This window comes from Sardina pilchardus, chromosome 5 (genome assembly GCF_963854185.1).
Source record: "Sardina pilchardus chromosome 5, fSarPil1.1, whole genome shotgun sequence".
Classification (NCBI taxonomy): Eukaryota; Metazoa; Chordata; class Actinopteri; order Clupeiformes; family Clupeidae; genus Sardina; species Sardina pilchardus.
This window is the reverse complement of record NC_084998.1, coordinates 1971553-1993637: the sequence shown is the minus strand read 5'-3', so window position 1 is coordinate 1993637 and position 22085 is coordinate 1971553. Positions and strand designations below refer to the sequence as shown.

Here is a 22085-nt window from a genome sequence, read left to right as displayed (position 1 = left end):
TACAGTTCAATTGATTCATTGAAATAATTTTATCCAGGTTTGTAATGCTGTTTGTTACATAACTGAAACAATTAATCAAAGATTATAATAGGTGTGTTATGGTCAATCAATGACATCATGTTGCTTTTGAATTGTTTAATGATTTAATGAAATGTCATCTTAATCTCTTTTGCAAGATGTTTTTGAAATGTGTTATTATATTCAAGTCATTGATCATTCTTCTGAACACGTATCGTCAACAAAAAAAAATGAAAATAAAAAAGTCTTTTGACTTGTATTGGTTTAATTGGTATGAATGCGCTTGTGAGGCATTATGTGTACTTGAGTTTAGAGATTATTCTGAATTGATCAAAACTGGTCTTCACATCAGATGAAATTTGCTTGCCCAGGTCCAGTGTTAAATGACCCCCAGGCTACGTGCATGGGATTTCACATAGAGGGCAAAGGGACCAAGGTTGGCAGGGATGGAATTTTTGGATCTTGAAATGACTTCCACTGAATTGATTTTGGAAATAGTATTATTTAAAAGAATCTCTGCCTGAAAGATTGCTCTTTGAAAAACAAAGGTGATTATAAAGGACTGACGAATGCCTATACCTCATAACATCAAATAAGCACTTCAATGGGTTTTTTTAAACTCTGAATTTATAGCAAATATAGGCCTATACCCTACAGTACATATCAATAAAGATTCCTCTGATAATGCAAATTTGTAATTTGAAATTACATTATGTTTGAGCAGACTATATCAGTACAGCAGCCTGTACACAATGTACGGTGGGAAAGTTTAGCAGAGACATGGCCATCTCTAGCATTCTGGGAATTTCTGCGACACATGCACTCGTTTCCCCTTCACCTCTCAGATTATGGGTTTAGCTGAATTGTTTGCATTTAATGTTGAACAAGAGTTTAAAAAAGAAACACAAAAGATACCAGATGGATTAGACGAATAATTTGTATAGAACAAGATTTTCGACCATCATTTCTTGTCAGATTAAATATTTCATGGCGTTATTGCGCTTCACGGCCACCAGATGACGCCATTTCACTGCTTGCCTACTCAGAAATAAGGCCCGACGTGCAGTGCCGCCATCTAGTGGACATATTTTGACATGACATATTTTATGTGGCCCATTATATTTATTAGAAAAGAAAGAAAAAAACGGCTGTCGAATAATCTTGTACTTCCTTAAGGCGAAAAGACTAAGATACTCACCACACATCCCCCTGCTCCCTCCACGCATCTAACAGCTTCATTTAGGGTCAGGGAGAATCCAGCTGAAGGGAAGAGACCATCCACAGGTTATCACAAAATAAGATCAGTTCTTCGAATATATTCTATAAAGCTTGCTCACTGATGGGTTAACATACATATAGAGTTTGTTTTTCTTTCCCCAAATTATCCCAGTCTGCAAAGTTAGGCCTAGCCTGAAGAAGAATGACTCATGATGCTGCCTCAAGGATATAGGCTATATGAACTCCAAGTATTATCGTCGCAGGACATAAGTACTCGTGTAGTCAGCAACACACATTTTGAGAAAAAAATCTGGCAATAATTTGGATTTAATCTGTTTTATTTTTGCATGTTTCAGGTTTCACCAGGGGGCAGTGCAGCCGGAAGTGATGTAACTAACGGATGGGGAAGTTATGTTGGAATTTGAGAGCGCCTTTGCTCAGTAGACAACGCTGAGGGGGGAGACTGCTGACTGCACACTCTATCAATAAGGTAAAGAGCCCAATGTTTTTCTGTCTTTTATCTCAGTTATATTAAAGTTAGTATTTGTGTTGATGAGTTCTATGGCACCCTGTTTGCCTTTTGACTGTTTTGTAAGAATTCATACTAGTGTGCAATTTGAATGAGATCATGTGTAGCTAGTTAACGCTAGCTGCAGCCACCGGTAACGTTAGCTAGCTAGTAGCTGGGTATGTCTCCAACTCCATGACTGCAGCTGTTCTTTTTGTTAGCTAGCTGTATAGCTAACTAAGCGTTGTTACACTCCAATAACTAAATTGTTCTTTTTAGATAGTGTAATATAACGCCGGTCCGTTTGTAAGTGTAGGCCACTGTTTGCAAATGTAATAAGTCTAGGAATGTGGTACCAGCTTGTGATTGAACAGTCAGTTCAGTGTGTCCTAGCGATTTGGCGCGCAGTTTCAATCGTATCCGCTAGCATTACACTTTGGAACTCGATGGTCGTGGTTAGCTTACTTAACTGGTCCCAACTTAAACTTAGCGTTACTAGTGCCCGTTTTGTATGTACATTTATTATTGCTGTATTTTCCTTTTGGAAAGTTAATATTATTGTGAACGCTAAATGCAGGTCAACTTTTAGCAAATCCCGACTGATTGAACTTCGTTAGCTCTGTTAACAATAACAATCAGTCATCTTTACATTTGCACATGGACACATTAAAACTAACAAAGGCCCACTAATTACGTAGAGTAGCCTACATTAAAAAACTCAAAATGAAACTTAAGTTCCATTAAGATATAACACTTTCGGTTTCATTTCTCGCAGTGTTATTTGCGTGACACTTGTATTTGTTTTACACACAGGCTCTTGACGAAAGTCACCTGAACCAAGATGTCGTCAACATCCCAAAAGCACAAAGAGTTCGTGGCCGAGCCGATGGGTGAGAAGTCGGTAAATGCTCTGGCGGGCATCGGGGAGGTTCTCGGCAAGCGGCTGGAGGAGAAAGGTTTCGATAAGGTGAGCCTCACGCAAGTAGATCTTTCCCTGACGCGAATGTGTCACTAAACCATAAAGGTATAATGCTAACACATCTTCAGTCTACGTCTGAAATCAAGCGTGTCCTATCACTTAGGCACAAAGCTATAATACTTGGTGAGTTGGTGTAGGCCTACTGCTGCATCTTAGCCTGGGGTTCAGGAAACATTCTACTCCTTATATTTTACCATCTTTGATGTCATCCACACACGAGTGGTGTATGTCTACATGTAATATCTGATGTGATCTGCATTCTAATTGTGTCAAATTCAACTCTCTACTATTTGATGTCTTCTACTGTGACATATTTGCCTTGTGTTGATCTGCACACACCCATCTGATATATGTTGCATTGGTGCAGTCACTGCAGGCTGAATGGAGGGATTGTTTTACGCTACTGTCTGCAAGGGGCTGTACCACTGCTGGTGCGCGGATGGTGTGTGCAATCTGACATGATGTGACTTCATATCCTGGTCCATTATCGTTTGAGCAATATCTCCCATCTCTAGTATCGTTAGACCATCTCTAGTGTACAGTATCTCTAGTGTACAGTATTGTTAGACCATCTCTATTGTGTAGTATAGGTAGACCATCTGTAGTGTACAGTATCGTTAGACCATCTCTAGTGTAAGGTAAGGTAATTTTTATTTATATAGCGCATTTAACGTGCACTGAGTGCAACCCAAAGCGCTAGTGTACAGTATTGTTAGACCATCTCTAGTGTACACTGCAGTATTGTTAGACCATCTCTAGTGTACAGTATCGTTAGACCATCTGTAGTGCACACTATAGGTAGACCATCTCTAGTGTACACTGCAGTATTGTTAGACCATCTCTAGTGTACAGTATTGTTAGACCATCTCTAGTGTACAGTATAGGTAGACCATCTCTAGTGTACAGTATCGTTTGACCATCTCTAGTGCACACTATAGGTAGACCATCTCTAGTGTACAGTATCTCTAGTGTACAGTATCGTTAGACCATATGATACTGTAGGTCTCTTCACCACAAGTTACATGAATTCCACATTCTACTATATTGGACCGTGTTGCCTTAGTAATGTGACTGGAGGGATAATGCAACACAGTGTTTGTTTGTTTGTTTGTTTATTTTATATGTTTATTTGTGTGTGTTTATTTCTGGTGTTAATTTGTTTGTTTTATGTGTTTGTTTCCGCTCTTTCATTTCTCCCTTCCCCTCTGTGCAGGCATACGTAGTACTTGGCCAGTTCCTGGTCCTGAAGAAGGATGAAGAGCTCTTCCGTGATTGGCTGAAAGACACATGTGGCGCCAACTCCAAACAGCAAGGCGACTGCTACGGCTGCCTGCGGGAGTGGTGTGACTCCTTCCTGTAGACCACCTGCTCCGCCCTTTTCAGTTTTTTTCTTTTCTTTCTTTTTTTTTTATACATATATAAATATAATTGACACATGTTTTACCTCTTAAGTGCACAGGCCTCCCGTGCTAACAGCTTGTGAGTGATGCTGGTGTGGTAGTCATAGCGTTAACCCCTGACCTCCGTAGAGCAGCAAGTGAGCTACGTTAGTTTAGCACAACTGGGCATGTGCGGCACCGATCTACCGTAACGGCTAGTCTCGCTCCACAGCCGATCTACCGTAACGGCTAGTCTCGCTCCACAGCCGATCTACCGTAACGGCTAGTCTCGCTCCACAGCCGATCTACCGTAACGGCTAGTCTCGCTCCACAGCCGATCTACCGTAACGGCTAGTCTCGCTCCACAGCCGATCTACCGTAACGGCTAGTCTCGCTCCACAGCCGATCTACCGTAACGGCTAGTCTCGCTCCAAAGGCGATCTACCGTAACGGCTAGTCTCGCTCCAGATTGTAGCTGGGCTTCTGCGTGTAGCTGATGACCTGTCATGGAAGGGGGTTCTGCGTAGAACTAACAACGTGATGGAGGGGAGGGGGTTCTAAATATTTTCCTTAGTTCTTTGGGCTTCAGTTTTGGGGTTCCAGTTCCAGCTACCATGACTCTTAACACAAGGTGGGCGCGTTGGCGTGAGCAGCATCTGTGGGCTACTGATTGTCTTCACTGCTCGGTTAAAGTTTGCCTTATTCGACTGTTATTTAATCTCCAGTGGAAACGTGTATTGCAAACACATACTGTTGGCTTATCATGCAGGCTACCTAATCTTTGGTCCAGGTTTTAAGTGAATTTGAAGGATATGTTTTTAAATATATAGTCTCATTGGGTGTAAAATGGCATTGTTTCTCTCACCTGTTCCAACCATAACTGGCGGGCCCTTGGGTCGCTGTTCTGTGCGATTGCGGCGCTGAGCTGAGCGTGCCCGTGGCGTGGCAGTAGAGCGGTGTCCTGCTGCTAGACATGTTGGAGCGCGCCGAGCTGAAGCTACTGCCGTAGCCGTCCCCATTGGCCAGAATGTGAACACAGACATGATGCACAGAACGTTTCCATGGTCACATGCTTTCTCTTTCCACTTCACAATTGTTGCGCATCGATGATTTCGGCATGTCATATTTGTCTGTAAGGTTTGTGCATTTTTTTTAAAGAATCGATCGATACATGTTTGAAAAAACAATAAAGTGTAAAAATAGTAACTGGCTCTTCTCTTCTGTTATTGGGGGCCTTGCCTATTTGAGACTCTAGGATTTCAAGTTTAGCAATGTTGTCTCGTACCACCAGTGGTGAGCGAGCTGCTTCTAAGGAGTACACGAGATGAAAAGCTCCGTGGCATTTACTGTAAATTAACTTTTTAAGTCTTTTGTAATTCATGAATAAATATTTTTGAATCAGGTCATAATGATCGGGAAACATGAACTTAAAGGATCTCATTTGTAAACTATAGTAGGCTATGTTTTATTTAAAAGAAATGGAGGCGGCTTACTAAACATGCCTGAAATACGCCGATAGAATGTGTCCCTTTTGAATGTGACAGATGGCAGGGTACGGTGCGCGAGTCACGCCAGGTAGAAGGTGGTACGTGGGGGGAAAGTTAGGGAACCGCTGCCTTAGATGCATCAGGAATTGTATAATACTATTGCTTTTTTGTGCTATGCATTTAATGTCTGTATAGTCAACTCTTTTTGGGTCTCAAGATGGCCTTTAGTCTAGAACACGTTTTTTGGCAAGAATTGCTAAGTTTCTTGATTCAGGAGCCTTGGTGACTCTTGCAGGAGCCATAATTCAGCCCCACTTTGACTATGCCTGCTGTTCTTGGTATAATGGGCTTACTAAGTACTTCAAGCATAGGCTGCAAACATCTCAGAATAAATTGATAAGAATCATATTGAACACATCTGGACTCCCCACACTTTAGAAATGTTGGATGGCTAAGAGTAGATGTTAGAGTATCTCAGATTGAGCTGAGTGTTGTCCATAGGATTGTCTTTGGAGATGTCCCTAGATATTTAATGAATTATTTTAACAGAGTGAGAGATGTGCATCACTACTCCACTAGGGGCAGGTCCACAGACTTTGTACTTCCTAGAGTAAAAACTAACATAGGGAAAGCTTCTTTTTTGTGTGTAGCTTCTAGTCTGTGGAATGGATTGCCAAGTCATTTGAAGTCTCTAAGAAATCTGGAGAGTTTTAAATGTACAATAAGAAAATGGCTGAGGGATAGGTCTTAGGTCCTGCTATTGACAGTATTTGTCTGCTGTTTGCAAGTGTCTGTAATTTTTATTTATGGAGTTTATTTAATCTATGTATTGTTATTATTTCTTTTGGGGAGGGGGGTCTAATGTCACACCACCATTCTTGACTGATTAAGATCTGTTGCCATCTGTCTCTCTTGCTTTCTTGGTGAGACCACAATGGAAATAAGCCTCAGGGCTTTTTTGTGTAATCCTGACTTTCTTGTTGAAAGAGATGGTGCGGTCTATGATCTGTATCATGTTCTTTTATTTTAAATCTGAGTTGGTCAAATAAATCAAAATAAAAATTAAAAAAAACTAGGACCAACTTTAACAATCAGCAGGAATATCTGCCAGGAGAATTGGCCTAGTCAAATTTGAACATGCTTCAGGTTTTGTGCCCTTATCACTAATCTTGCTTAGTAGTAGAACTCTGGGTGACCCATTGGGCAAGTTTTGATGTGCATGGCCATATAATGAATAAATTAAGCTAATGTCTGCGTCTGTCCCCGATATGTTTACTTGAGCAGCAAGCTAGTGTTGGTGCCGAGGTTTGAATCCTGAACCCAGCGCTGTGCATTCCTGTCACCAGAGAAAAGTGTCCTGTAACCCGATAACCTAGTCCTGTTACCTGATAACCTAGTCCTGTTACCTAATAACCTAGTCCTGTTACCTAATAACCTAGTCCTGTTGCCTGATAACCTAGTCCTGTTACCTGATAACCTACTCCTGTTGCCTGATAACCTAGTCCTATAACCTAGTTCTGCCGTGACGGTCTGAGTCTGAGAAGTCATGCTGAATTTGAAAAGAACATCTGCACTCTTTTTGATTGTGGTGAGGTGTTTTATTTGGGCATAGTAAATTCCCCATGTTCCTTACAAACAAAATCTGAAATAGGGTCCTTAAAAAGATGAGTTTGACATTTCTGTGAACCGAGATGTCCCTGAAATTATGACATGATAGGATGGAACTGTTGCAGTATTCAGGAACATAAATGTCATCTTTGCAGAAGGGCAACACAGATGGCATGTGTCTAATATTCAGAGTCCCTTACACAGAAGAAACTCCTGGAGAACTGGTGCCGTTGCTCCCAGAGTTGGATATTTGAATATACAACATCAGAAAGCCACTCTCAACCTACAGACCGTTTAATCACCCTAGAGCTACAAGAAACAAAAGTGTTTGTCCACAAACTATTCAATATAAGTTCACGGGTCACAATCTGACAATGAGCTGCTGCGCCCCATACAGGAGTGTGTAAACGGTATGTGAATACCCATCTCCTCGTTCTGCTGTTGTATGACTGTCCAGCGCCTGCAATGATGGCTGTGCACACCAGGACTGGCCCACATGCGGCTCCGTCCCGGCTACCGTCCGGTCAGGGACACCGACTCGGCGTATTCAGTGGAATGTTAAGAGCAGGGTTCGCATGCAAACACACATCCCAGACAGACAGTCGAACTATGGAGCGAACACGGGCCACACCTGGGCCACGTCGGCCCCACGATCCGCCCCACGATCGGCTGGAATCTGAGATGCAGGAGCCGTCTGATGCCTAACGCACTTTTACACACGACTTTTTGTGCAGCGCTTTTTTCCAAGGCCTTGCACCGACACCCAAACAACATCGAGCTACACACCACTCTTCCACACCAAACCGAAGTAACAGAAGGCAAACGTAATCGCACTGAACAGCTGAGAAAGCATACTGATGCACAGAAAAGAAAGATCAATCACATCGACCAGCACAGAATTAGTATTAAAAGTTTCACGTCGTCACAGGCTCCACGGCTACCCCACCACCTAGTTTCACTTGATTATCCAAAAAATGAAGTGTGCTTGCTGTTGTGTCTGTGTGTGTGTGTGTGTGTGTGTGTGTGTGTGTGACTGCACGTACTGTCGCTCTCCGTCATATAATCATATACTTTAGTTTTTACTTTACATGTTTTTGTTGTTACAGACATCTTTTAATGAATAAGTGTGCACCTCAAAAAAATTTGCTTATGGTAAGAATTTTGTCTCACCACATGTCAATTGGTTCAATGACTTGTGTATCTGCATGTGTGTGTGTGTGTGTATGTGTGTGTGTGTCCGAAATGCATGTATAGAAATCTGCAATGTAGAGTAGGCATAGTATCCCCTCCCCTCCTCCGCTCTTCTCCTGTTCTCCTCCAGGGGGCGTGATCACAGCAGGGCGCAGAAGAACTTCTTTTCCCTGAAGGGGTTCTCCGAGGTGGGCACGGGGGTGATCAGCGGATCCTCGCACACGTGCGCGTCACAGTAGGCCATCAGGTCCGCTGCTGCTTTGGAAACCTGCCAGGTCAGAGGTCAGCGGAATGTTTATACGGAGTCGTGTCCAATCCAGACACCGTCTGAGGAGGCACAAGGTTGCTGAGGAGGTACAAGGTTGCCGTGCTGTGCTAAAGTTTTCTGCACTGTTCATAAACTGCACCTGCTCATATGATATTTCATATGACACACTAATACTAACAATAGAAACCAGTGGCCTGAGGCCCTGTGCTCTTAAGCCCTCTACACTACAGCTGCTATAAGGGATGGGCCCTCTACACTACACTACACTACACTACACTACACTACACTACACTACAGCTGCTATAAGGGATGGGCCCTCTACACTACACTACACTACACTACACTACACTACACTACACTACAGCTGCTATAAGGGATGGGCCCTCTACACTACACTACACTACACTACACTACACTACACTACAGCTGCTATAAGGGATGGGCCCTCTACACTACACTACAGTACACTACAGCTGCTATAAGGGATGGGCCCTCTACACTACACTACACTACAGCTGCTATAAGGGATGGGCCCTCTACACTACACTACACTACACTACACTACACTACACTACACTACACTACACTACACTACACTACAGCTGCTATAAGGGATGGGCCCACTACACTACACTACACTACACTACACTACAGCTGCTATAAGGGATGGGCCCTCTACACTACACTACACTACAGCTGCTATAAGGGATGGGCCCTCTACACTACACTACACTACACTACACTACACTACACTACAGCTGCTATAAGGGATGGGCCCACTACACTACACTACACTACACTACACTACACTACACTACACTACAGCTGCTATAAGGGATGGGCCCTCTACACTACACTACACTACAGCTGCTATAAGGGATGGGCCCTCTACACTACACTACACTACAGCTGCTATAAGGGATGGGCCCTCTTACCCAAGGGCCAACACGAGAGAGATTCATCTCCCACACTGCATCATCTCCCATACATCTTTTCACACATTCATCATTTCCCATACTACATAATTTCCCACATTCATCATTTCACATACTACATCATTTCCCATACTACATAATTTCCCACATTCATCATTTCACATACTACATAATTTCCCATACTACATCATTTCACATACTACATCCTTTCCCATACTACATCATGCAACCTAAAGCATGATGGATTTGAAGTAGCCCTTTTGAAGTATATTTGCGTACCCCCTGTGTATCAACATCCTGAATCACAGCGCCCCGTTATTTAAATAAGGGGGGGGGGGGGGGGGGGGCGGGGTTATCAGTGGCCTGCGCCACGTAACCCTAGCAGCACCCCTTGGTGGGAGCTACTGGTATCTCAGAAGTTACCTGTTGGAGACCCCTGGGGATGGAAAGGGACAGCCTCCCTGCTGTATGCTGTATGCCCCCATCACCCCTGCGTTATGCCCCATCATCCCTGCTGTATGCTGTATGCCCCCATCACCCCTGCTATTAGCCTGTATACCCCCATCACCCCTGCTGTATGCCCCCATCACCCCTGCTGTATGCCCCATCACCCCTGCTGTAAGGACCATCACCCCTGCTGTATGCCCCCATCACCCCTGCTGTATGTCCCATCACCCCTGCTATTAGCCTGTATGCCCCAATGCCCCCAGTCAATCTGCTGTATGCCCCCATCACCCCTGCTGTATGCCCCATCACCCCTGCTGTAAGCACCATCACCCCTGCTGTATGCCCCAATGCCCCCAGGTCATCTGCTGTCTGCTGTATGCCCCCACCAGACTGCCCACAACTGGACCAGGGAGGTGAGATGCGTGTCTGTCTCTCACCTTGATGCGGCAGAAACTGGCTTCAATTTTCAGCTGTTCCACCAGCTTCCGGGCCTGTCCCACACTCATAGTGCTGTTCACGGGGGTGTCTCCTTTCATCCTGTCACATCACACACACACACACACACACACACACACACACACACACACACATGCAGCTACATGTTACATTGATTTCTTACTCAAAAAGGAAAACACTCATAAATTGAATCGTAAAAGAAAATTATTACTATTATAGTTTGAATACACATTGCAAATGTAACTTCTGTTTGGTTGACAGCCAATAACAGGGATTGGATGAAGTCTATGGAATCATTTCAGATTCTTCAGCAGCAAAGTACTGTATCTTTCATGAATATGCAGCAGTAATGTATCACGTGTATCAATATTCCACTGGAACACAACGATTTGTCTTGTAAACTCAGACTATTTCCTACTACACCTAATCATACGGCCCCCTCTCTTTCTCTCTCTCTCAGACACACACACACACACACACACACACACACAGACTGTTTCTCTCTTTCTCTCCAGGGACTTTGCTCCATTGGAGTCATTAGTGCTTCCTGTTGAGTGCAGCCTGCCCTAGAAACCCTAATCTAAACCCTAAACCTGATCTATACTCTAAACCTGATCTAAACCCTAAACCTGATCTTAACCCTAAACCTAATATTAAACCCTAAACCTAATGTCAAACCCTAAACCTGATCTATACCCTAAACCTGATCTAAACCCTGAACCTGATCTAAACTCTAAACCTGATCTACACCCTAAACTTAATATTAAACCTAAACCTAATATTAAACCCTAAACCTGATCTAAACCCTAAACCTAATATTAAACCCTAAACCTGATCTAAACCCTAAACCTGATTTAAACTCTAAACCCTAAAGCTGATCACAAAGATTGGAGGTCACCGCCTGCCATCACACACCAAACATCCAGGAGGGAGGCCAAGACCCCCAAACACTCTCACCAAGGCCTGTGTTTATGTGCTATTTACAGGTCCAAGGCAAGGATACACTACCAACACATCCAGCACAGCATCAGTGTAATGGATACAAGATGTCTCAGGTGTTTAGAAAAATTTCTCTTCCGTTTATTTTCAGAACATCGTATTGTTCAGAGCTGAGACGGCAACGTATGATCTGAAATGAGCATGGAGACCAAGTGCCTTTAAACAGTAGGTATATGAATGAAGCAATGTAATCTTTCAACACATCAATGGAGCCTTTAACCAGTAGATATATGCATAAAGCAATGTAATATTTCTATACATCAATGGAGCCTTTAACCAGTACAGTATATGAATGAAGCAATGTAATCTTTCTATACATCAACGGAGCCAAACTGGCTAACCACCACAGCTCTTCTAGTGGTATAGACACAGCATAGTGGCGGATGCACCGTGTGCCGTCTCATCTGATACACTAGCGTGACACACTACACACACCCTGACACACTACACACACCCCGACACACTACACACACCCCGACAGACTACACACACCCTGACACACTAAACACACGCTGACACACTACACACACTGTGACACACTACACACACTGTGACAGCGCAACATTCCTAGGAAGAAAACTGGGCCAATTTCACATACATTTACAACCCTCATAGCATCCAGCCTCCGACCAGTCCGCTTGTGTGTGTGACTGTGTGTCACTGTGTGTGTGTTTCTGTATCTATGTGTGTGTGTGTGTGTGTGTGTGTGTGTGTGTGTGTAAGCTATAGCTGTGTATGAACAGATATCCACATTGTTACCCCCAAAATGTCCACATACACAAGCAAGAAAAAGAGAGAGAGAGAGAGAGAGAGAGAGAGAGAGAGAGAATGGCGGAATGAGAGAGACAGGGAGAATGAGAGACAGACGGAACACGGAGGTGTGATGATTCCCTCTGGTCTCCAATCTCCGGCCTCCCCTCTGCCTCTCCCTCTCCTCCGCTCTTCCTCTCTTCCTCCCCTCTGCCTCTCCCTCTCCTCCGTTCTTCCTCCTCTTCCCCTCTTCCTCCCCTCCAGGCTCTCACCCTTGTTGTATTCCTCTTCTGTCGTTATCTCTCCCTCCTCTTCTCTTCTCTTCTCTTCTCTTCTCTTCTCTTCTCTTCTCTTCTGCTCTCGGTGGCGCGCTCCCCCTCTCTCTGTGTGTGTGTGTTTGTGAGTGCAACCCAGCCGGACCCCACCCTCATAGACGCTATGGATGCTCCCTCGTCCTCGCTCCGCTCCGCTCAGTTCAGTCCAGTGCACCGCAATTCTGCTACACTGAGCACCAGGCAGCTCCCCCCTCTGCATGCAGTGGAACGTGCCAGGGGGAGGGAGGTGGTGCCACTGGAATTGATTTCTCTGAGTGGGCTGGACTGTACCATGTTGAGGGGTAAGAGGGGGGTTTGAGGGTGGTGTGGACCCCCATGAGATGAAATCAATAAGATGAGAGCAGGCGAATGATCCTGAAGTGAAAATGGCTGTTGCCGTGTGTGTGTATTGATGCACTTAAAAGCTCTGGCCGTGAGCACTATATGTTGGCTGTGGTTTCAGCCTCACATTAGTCATATCCATCAATTCCCCCTCCCCCCCACCCTCCCCTATCCTGTTACCATGGGAACTGCTGCAGTCTCAGCCTCTTTGTCTTTCGAGCACCAGGGCACCATTTTGCTGTAATGGTCTCTCCCACCTTGGCGGAGATCTTATAAACCCCCTCTTCAGTCTCCACATCATTAGCCTCATACCCCCCACCCCCACCCCCCCCTACTCCTCCCCCACCACATCCCCCACCCTGCCTCATCACACTTCAAGTCCTCCCATCTCCCTCAGCCTCCATCTCCACACACACACACACACACACACACACACACACACACACACACACACACACACACACACACACACACACACACACACACACACACACACACACACACACTCAGGTTCCAGAGAGGCTGATCTGGACAGATGATAGCAGACTGATGGGAGGTGGAGGAGCAGGAGGGCAAGGTCACGGGAGTCGCTAGAGGTCACGGGTGCTGTTGATAGAGGAGAGTCAGTCTTGCACAAGGAGGAAGAGAGAAACAGACTGAGATCAGAATGTTTCTTTGTGAGAAAGAAACCTAATCCTGAAGTAGGGTCTTCCTTTAAAAAGTCCTGTCCACAAATTCACACTCATTGCATCTTAATATTTACAATTAAAGGAATATTGGAATTCACTGCATTTGTACTAAAAAAATGACAAACCGAAGTCTAAATACATGTTTTCACTGCCAGCTACTCTGCTACTCTGCCACTCTGAAGCATATGCTCCAGTCCTTATGGTGACATCATGTCACGTCAAACCCTGGACACTGGGCTCAGTCAGAGACAGTCCCAGACTATCAGCACACGCGTTGTTTTCAGACACGCCGGCGTGGGGAGGAGAGCCTTGTTGGTCCTTCTCGGCTGCCGTAGTAGATAGATACCGTCGCTAGCGTTTTGCAAACAGACGCATATTGGAACAGACAGTACTTTGCAGGATCCTCGTTATAGTTGTGCTTGTCAGCTGGTTTAATGGCGCGTTTTAAAGATTCCCCGTGGAGATAAATGAGATGGTGAGTTTAAAGAAATGCCCTCTTGTCGTATAGCTTTCCATTGAATTAGTTTATCTCAGTCAGTTATCATTAGCTAAGCAGCTAGCAAAGTACACATAGCAACTTAAATTCCTACCTAATGTTACTTTACTACATTTTAACCTTAGCTTGTTAAATAAGTTGTTTCTATGTATTCACCTAGTTCGCCAAGATGATCAAGTCTAGTTTAATTTTTCTTTTGAGAATAAAAAAGTCTCAACGTAAGGATAAGTCTTTGCACAGTAACTTACCATGCATATTGTATATCGTTAGCCTACACCTGTTCTTTACAAAGATGTTGCACTTATTTTCATCATGCCTCTGTTACAACATTTACTTGTGTTGAGACCTCTTACTTGATCGGGTTGTGCACAGACGTCTTACAAACAGAAAACTCATTCAGCCAGGAGTTCTCGTGTCTGTAAAATGCTGATTATCTCCTTCCAGTCAACTGTTTGTTATCCCATGACAGCACTTCAGCGCCGCTGTCACGGTGCGGGCCCAAACCATCACTAAAGCGACATTTCTAAAATGTCACTGACTGTTGTGTTCAGGGTTTTCTCTGAAAAGAGCGAACACATCATTGAATCTGTGCGTGTGTAATGTTGCCATTATTGACGCGCTTCATAATCAAAGAGTTATTTTGTTGAATGCTGCCACGGCTATTTGAAACAGATAAGATGATGACTGAATAGATGACCTCACAAATTAACATGTCAAGTTGTTTCCGGCTAGTTTAAAAGCTGTCGGCATTGCAAGCCAGTAAAACATTCGAGGGAAGCATTTCTGTTGGCATTGGGTCTCCTCGGTCCAGTTTAGCTTTCTCTAGTGAGGCGTCTTGACACACTCTGTCACCCTGGAAACCTGAACTGAACTGCTTCCTTTGACAGACAGGTCAGTAGCATGAGACGAGTGGCTGCAGGATTCCAGGCTTTGACCAACTGACCGAAGCAGACGCAGACGCCTGCAGCCTCCAGACCAGCACGTCTCCCCCCTCAGGTGCGTGACCGCCCCCAGGACAGGTGAGGGGGCGGGTGCACATGCAGAGTGACGGAGCGGAAGCCTCAGGTGTTTGCGGTCAAGCGTGAGGAGGTGCGGCGTAACCACGAGGGCGGTAGCGACGCCCGGCAGCAACCAGGACGCGGACGCAGCCGGGAGAACATGGGAGCCGTGATGGGGCCCGTGTTGCTATGGCTGCAGGACGTCACCGCGGTGACGCTGCTGAGGGCCCGGCGCACGCTGCTGCAGGTTGCCGTGGTGATGCTGGTCCTGCTGCTGCTCCTGTGGGTCTCCATCTTCCTCTACGGCAGCTTCTACTACTCCTACATGCCCTCCGTCAGCTATGCTACACCTGTGCACCTCTACTACAGGTACACACACACACACACACACACACACACACACAGCTTCTACTACTCCTACATGCCCTCCGTCAGCTATGCTACACCTGTGCACCTCTACTACAGGTAAACACACACACACACACACACACACACACACACACACACAGCTTCTACTACTCCTACATGCCCTCCGTCAGCTATGCTACACCTGTGCACCTCTACTACAGGTAAACACACACACACACACACACACACACACACACACACACACACACACACAGCTTCTACTACTCCTACATGCCCTCCGTCAGCTATGCTACACCTGTGCACCTCTACTACAGGTAAACACACACACACACACACACACACACACACACACAGCTTCTACTACTCCTACATGCCCTCCGTCAGCTATGCTACACCTGTGCACCTCTACTACAGGTAAACACACACACACACACACACACACACACACACACACACACAGCTTCTACTACTCCTACATGCCCTCCGTCAGCTATGCTACACCCGTGCACCTCTACTACAGGTAAACACACACACACACACACACACACACACACACACACACACAGCTTCTACTACTCCTACATGCCCTCCGTCAGCTATGCTACACCTGTGCACCTCTACTACAGGTAAACACACACACACACACACACACACACACACACACACACACACACAGCTTCTACTACTCCTACATGCCCTCCGTCAGCTATGCTACACCCGTGCACCTCTACTACAGGTACACACACACACACACACACACACACACACACACACACACAGCTTCTACTACTCCTACATGCCCTCCGTCAGCTATGCTACACCTGTGCACCTCTACTACAGGTACACACACACACACACACACACAGCTTCTACTACTCCTACATGCCCTCCGTCAGCTATGCTACACCCGTGCACCTCTACTACAGGTAAACACACACACACACACACACACACACACACACAGCTTCTACTACTCCTACATGCCCTCCGTCAGCTATGCTACACCCGTGCACCTCTACTACAGGTAAACACACACACACACACACACACACACACACACACACACACACACACACACACACACACACACAGCTTCTACTACTCCTACATGCCCTCCGTCAGCTATGCTACACCTGTGCACCTCTACTACAGGTACACACACACACACACACACACACACACACACACACACACACACACACAGCTTCTACTACTCCTACATGCCCTCCGTCAGCTATGCTACACCTGTGCACCTCTACTACAGGTAAGCACACGCACATGCACAAACCCCTAAACCTGCATAGTGCACCTTTTAAACCCCTAAACCTGCATAGTGCACCTTTTAAACCCCTAACCCTGCATAGTGCACCTTTTAAACCCCTAACCCTGCATAGTGTACCTTTTAAACCCCTAACCCTGCATCGTGCACCTTTTAAACCCCTAACCCTGCATCGTGCACCTTTTAAACCCCTAACCCTGCATAGTGCACCTTTTAAACCCCTAAACCAGCATAGTGCACCTTTAAGGGCTCTGGGCTGTTAAATGTCAGATAATGCCAGATCTCATGAGACCCCCTCTAGCCTCCTGTGGTGTCAGTACCATTACATGCACACGCTAGCAGACACCTTTATACAGCATGCTCTTCTAATTGAGTCACAGTTAACATCATTACTCCCCTGTGCTGAGGATATGATCACTCTGAAATTATATTATTATATTATATATTTTTGTGTGTGTGTGATAAAGTATTCTGTGGTAATGAAGCTGCTTGCAATGAATTACTGGTGATCTCCATCTGATCAGCTGTGTGCAGCCAGAGGGCTGCTGGTGATGAGAAATGGGATGAAATGCAGTGCTCTCCTGGTTCTCTCCTAATCCCCCATGTCTCTCATGTGTGTTGTTTCTCATGTGTGTGTTGTTTCTCATGTGTGTTGCTTCTCAAGTGTGTTGTTTCTCATGTGTGTTGTCTGTTGTTTCTCATGTGTGGTATTTCTAATGTGTGTTGTTCCTCATGTGTGTTGTTTCTCATGTGTGTTGTTCCTCATGTGTGTTGTTCCTCATGTGTGTTGTTTCTCATGTGTGTTGTTTCTCATGTGTGTTGTTTCTCATGTGTGTTGTTCCTCATGTGTGTTGTTCCTCATGTGTGTTGTTCCTCATGTCTGTTGTTTCTCATGTGTGTTGTCTGTTGTTTCTCATGTGTGTTATTTCTCATGTCTCCTCAGGACTGACTGTGACTCCTCTGAGGCCGGCCTCTGCTCCTTCCCCATGGCCAACATCTCTCTGCTGAAGAATGGCAGAGATCAGGTGAGCTAGCCTACACATTAGATAGAGATCAGGTGAGCTAGCCTACACACATTAGATAGAGATCAGGTGAGCTAGCCTACACACATTAGATAGAGATCAGGTGAGCTAGCCTACACACATTAGATAGAGATCAGGTGAGCTAGCCTACACACATTAGATAGAGATCAGGTGAGCTAGCCCACATATATTAGATAGAGATCAGGTGAGCTAGCCTACACACATTAGATAGAGATCAGGTGAGCCAGCCCACACATATTGGATAGAGATCAGGTGAGCTAGCCTACACACATTAGATAGAGATCAGGTGAGCTAGCCTACATATTAGATAGAGATCAGGTGAGCTAGCCTACACATTAGATAGAGATCAGGTGAGCTAGCCTACACATTAGATAGAGATCAGGTGAGCTAGCCTACACACATTAGATAGAGATCAGGTGAGCTAGCCTACACACATTAGATAGAGATCAGGTGAGCTAGCCTACACACATTAGATAGAGATCAGGTGAGCTAGCCTACACACATTAGATAGAGATCAGGTGAGCTAGCCCACATATATTAGATAGAGATCAGGTGAGCTAGCCTACACACATTAGATAGAGATCAGGTGAGCCAGCCCACACATATTGGATAGAGATCAGGTGAGCTAGCCTACACACATTAGATAGAGATCAGGTGAGCTAGCCTACATATTAGATAGAGATCAGGTGAGCTAGCCTACATATTAGATAGAGATCAGGTGAGCTAGCCTACACATGTTAGATAGAGATCAGGTGAGCTAGCCTACACATATTAGATAGAGATCAGGTGAGCTAGCCTACACATATTAGATAGAGATCAGGTGAGCTAGCCTACATATTAGATAGAGATCAGGTGAGCTAGCCCACATATTAGATAGAGATCAGGTGAGCTAGCCTACACATATTAGATAGAGATCAGGTGAGCTAGCCTACATATTAGATAGAGATCAGGTGAGCTAGCCTACACGTATTGGATAGAGACCAGCCCAGGTGAGCTAGCTAGCCTACACATGGGGTAGAGATCAGGTGACTGATATAGAAGCCTGTATAAACACAGAGGTGACTCCTATAGAAGCCTGGATAAACGCAGAGGTTACTGATATAGAAGCCTTTATAAACGCAGAGGTGACTCCTATAGAAGCCTGGATAAACACAGGCAGCTAGCCCCAATCTAGTCACTGCAGAAGAGTTGGGTTCTGAACAGTTAGCTCTGTACTCTTTGGTGATTAGCTGTTGTGTTGTTAGTCGGTGATTAGCTGTTGCGTTGTTAGTCGGTGATTAGCTGTTGTGTTGTTAGTCGGTGATTAGCTGTTGTCATATCGTTAGTTGATAAACTGGTTCATCAGCTCCGGAGGGCTGCCTGTTTAATGTTGAACTCTGAAATGCATTCATTTATTTGCTATAGCCAATCCATCATGTCTGTGGAGCATTGCTCTATAATTAGTTAATTTCGCCAGGAGCTTTCATCACAGAGCAAGTCACACCTGAAGTGCCAGTTTCTGGATAAGTGCACCAGTGTACAGCATGGCATATTCGTTTATTGTTAGTTTATTGACGGGCATGCCAGATTGTAGTGTGGCATGTTAGTTTATTGACGGCATGCCAGATTGTAGTGTGGCATATTAGTTTATTGATGGGCATGCCAGATTGTAGATTTGTAGTTAGCTTTATTGATATATGGAGTGGCATGTTGGATGGAAGTGGCAGTTTTATTGTGGGGTGTACCAGATTGTAGCATGTTAGCTTATTGTGTGAATGTGGCAGATTGTAGCGTGACACGTTAGTTTATTGTGTGAATGTGGCAGATTGTAGCATGGCGTGCCAGTTAATGGAATGCAGTGGGCACCATATCGTATGGGTGGGTCTGTCTGTGTGTGTGTGTGTGTGTGTGTGTGTGTGTTTGTGTGTGTGTGTGTGTGTGTGTGTGTGTGTATGGGTGGGTCTGGTAAGTGCCAGTGGAGACGGACCCGTCTGGCATATTTAGGGCAGAGCGACACCCTTGTGTGGCAGGACAAGCAGTGTGTGTGTGTGTGTGTGTGTGTGTGTGTGTGTGTGTGTGTGTGTAAAGCTGAGATCACAGCTCTGTGTGTTAACAGTGCAATGCCATGGCAGGGGAGTGATCATCAACCCTGTGTGTGTGTCCTTTGCTCTAGTGAATATCTTGACAGTTTTTAGTCTATATATATGGCCCATCCTGCCAGCCTTTATTCTGTGCCACTCCAGCACTCTCTTCATTTAGGCAGTCTGTCTCTCATCTCCTCTGAGATTAAAAGAGTGTGTGTGTGTTTGTGTGTGTGCGTGCGTGCGTGCGTCTGTGTGTGTGTGTGTGCATGCATGTGCGTGCGTGCGTGTGTGTGTGCGTTTAACTGATGTGTTATGTCTGCTGCCCTGATTATTCTTAATCTATTTTTGTACCTGTGGTTCTGTGTTCTTAATTGTCTTCTACCCTCTCTTTCTCTCCTTTTCCCTCTCTCCCTCCATCCCTCTATCCCCCCCTCCCTCCCTCCCTCCCTCCCTCCCTCCCTCACCTCTCTATCCCCCCCTGGTGGTGAGCAGGTGATGGTGCCTGGTCAGCCGTATCGGGTGTCTCTGGAGCTGGAGCTGCCGGAGTCTCCGGTGAATGAGGCGCTGGGCATGTTCATGGTCAAGATGTCCTGCTACAGCCGAGATGGACACACCACCGCTGCCGTCGCCCGCTCCGTGAGTCCTCAGGGTCTCTCTATCTCTCGCTCTCTCTCTCTCTCTCTCTCTCTCTCTCTCTCTCTCTCTCTCTCTCTCTCTCTCTCTCTTTCTCTCTCTCTCTCTCTCTCAGACACACCACCGCTGCTGTCGCCCGCTCCGTGAGTCATCAGGGTCTCTCTCTCTCTCTCTCTCTCTCTCTCTCTTTCTTTCTCTCTCTCTCTCTCTCTCTCTCTCTCAGACACACACGCTTCCTTTTCATTCTCTTACGCCTCAACCTTTCTGTCTTTCTATTTTTCTTTTGTCTTTCTTGTTTCTTTTGTCTTTCTCCCCCCCTCTGAATTCACTCTCTTTTCCCTCTCCTTCTCTCTCTCTTCCCTCTCCTTCTCTCTCTCTGTCTTTCTCTTCTCTCTCTCTTCCCTCTCCTCCTCTTCTTCTCTCTCACCCCCCTGTCTTGTGATTCTGAGTGAGGTAATCCACACGACCGCAGTTCCTAGCTGTGCATTTGCTCAGACAGAGAACTTGCTTTATTAAACACAAAGCTTTCTTTCAGCGCCATCTCTGATCCCTTCACCCTGATGCCCCCGTGCACTCACATGTCTACCGAACCCCCCGATTGATTTATTGATTTCAATTTGACATATATAGTCATTTCATATCTATTTCAACCCGTCCCCGTGCCTCCTCCATAGAGCCAGGTGGGGGCCCATAAGGTATCATTCCTCATGTGTATGGTTAGGTGAGACAGGTGGGGGCCCATAAGGTATCATTCCTCATGTGTATGGTTAGGTGAGACAGGTGGGGGCCCATAAGGTATCATTCCTCATGTGTATGGTTAGGTGAGACAGGTGGGGGCCCATAAGGTATCATTCCTCATGTGTAGGTGAGACAGGTGGCTGCCCATAAGGTATCATTCCTCATGTGTATGGTTAGGTGTTACGTGCTGCTGCTGTAACGTGTTGTTAACATGCTGCTGCTAAGTGCTGTAGTAGCATGTTATTGAAGCTGCATACTTTACTGCAGAACACATCATAGCTCTCTAAGTGCTGTAGTAGCATGTTATTGAAGCTACATAGTTTACTGCAGAACACATCATAGCTCTCCAAGTGCTGTAGTAGCATGTTGTTGAAGCTACATAGTTTACTGCAGAACACTTCATAGCTCTCCAATAACCTGTTGGATCAGAGAAACCAGGTTCTGTGCCATATTGCCTTGCTGTGCTGTCGGTAATCTAGAGGTGTGTGTGTGTGTGTGTGTGTGTGTGTGCTCCTGTGACTTCCTGTTTCCCATCAGGCCATGCTGCACTTCCGCTCCTCCCTGCTGCAGACGCTGAGCACGCTGGTCTTCTCTCCGCTGCTGCTCTCCGGCGTCTACGAGCAGAAGCAGCTCCTGGAGGTCGAGCTCTTCGCAGACTACAAAGACAACTCGGTGTGTGTGTGTGTGTGTTTGTGGACACCCACTTATGTCTCCCGCTGTGGTACAGATTATGAATGTACTCACCTCATTTCACACATGATCAGAGACACACACACACACACACACGGTCAGGGCCTCAGGAGATAACCACAAGCTGCTGATCTCATGACTGCCTCTATTTTCAGTCATGGAGTAGTTGAGTGGACTCGTGCTGAACA

At 45.6% G+C, this 22085-nt stretch overlaps 3 protein-coding genes across 6 annotated transcripts in view; 2 read left to right on the top strand and 1 right to left on the bottom strand.

Moving 5' to 3' along the window:
* The first annotated feature begins 1596 nt into the window (after positions 1-1596).
* banf1 (BAF nuclear assembly factor 1) lies at positions 1597-5308 on the top strand. The gene is made up of 3 exons (XM_062535951.1): positions 1597-1726; positions 2558-2711; positions 3937-5308. Exons 2-3 carry the CDS (start codon positions 2586-2588, stop codon positions 4081-4083), a joined length of 273 nt encoding a protein of 90 aa, XP_062391935.1. The 5' UTR covers positions 1597-1726; positions 2558-2585; the 3' UTR covers positions 4084-5308.
* A 1863-nt stretch (positions 5309-7171) lies between these two features.
* Positions 7172-14534, bottom strand: gng3 (guanine nucleotide binding protein (G protein), gamma 3). Of its 2 annotated transcripts, none has more exons than XM_062535950.1 (3): positions 14438-14534; positions 10476-10575; positions 7172-8656 (listed from the first exon to the last, which is right to left on the bottom strand). In XM_062535950.1, exons 2-3 carry the CDS (start codon positions 10572-10574, stop codon positions 8528-8530), a joined length of 228 nt encoding a protein of 75 aa, XP_062391934.1. In that variant the 5' UTR covers position 10575; positions 14438-14534; the 3' UTR covers positions 7172-8527. The 2 variants fall into 2 exon arrangements, with proteins under 2 accessions (XP_062391934.1, XP_062391933.1); XM_062535949.1 differs by lacking the exon at positions 14438-14534 and adding an exon at positions 12516-12689.
* The window catches only part of bscl2 (BSCL2 lipid droplet biogenesis associated, seipin), a 22154-nt gene continuing 13960 nt past the window's right edge, over positions 13892-22085 (top strand). The window contains exons 1-5 of one of the 3 annotated variants that reach the window (XM_062535948.1): positions 13892-14063; positions 14972-15451; positions 17674-17755; positions 20329-20472; positions 21745-21879. In XM_062535948.1, coding sequence (XP_062391932.1) covers positions 15243-15451; positions 17674-17755; positions 20329-20472; positions 21745-21879 — 570 coding nt within the window. In that variant the 5' untranslated portion in view covers positions 13892-14063; positions 14972-15242. The remainder of the gene's footprint in view (positions 14064-14971; positions 15452-17673; positions 17756-20328; positions 20473-21744; positions 21880-22085) is intronic. The other 2 variants (XM_062535947.1, XM_062535946.1) reach the window with 2 other exon arrangements.

What these genes read in the sequence shown, in the direction of transcription:
- gng3 (XM_062535950.1), bottom strand. Translation starts at nt 10,574, where the DNA reads ATGAAAGGAGACACCCCCGTGAACAGCACTATGAGTGTGGGACAGGCC. An exon ending in CCAGTTTCTGCCGCATCAAG is followed by an intron (nt 8,657 to 10,475) that starts GTGAGAGACAGA and finishes CTGACCTGGCAG; the next exon opens with GTTTCCAAAGCAGCAGCGGA.
- banf1 (XM_062535951.1), top strand. Translation starts at nt 2,586, where the DNA reads ATGTCGTCAACATCCCAAAAGCACAAAGAGTTCGTGGCCGAGCCGATG. An exon ending in AGGAGAAAGGTTTCGATAAG is followed by an intron (nt 2,712 to 3,936) that starts GTGAGCCTCACG and finishes CCCTCTGTGCAG; the next exon opens with GCATACGTAGTACTTGGCCA.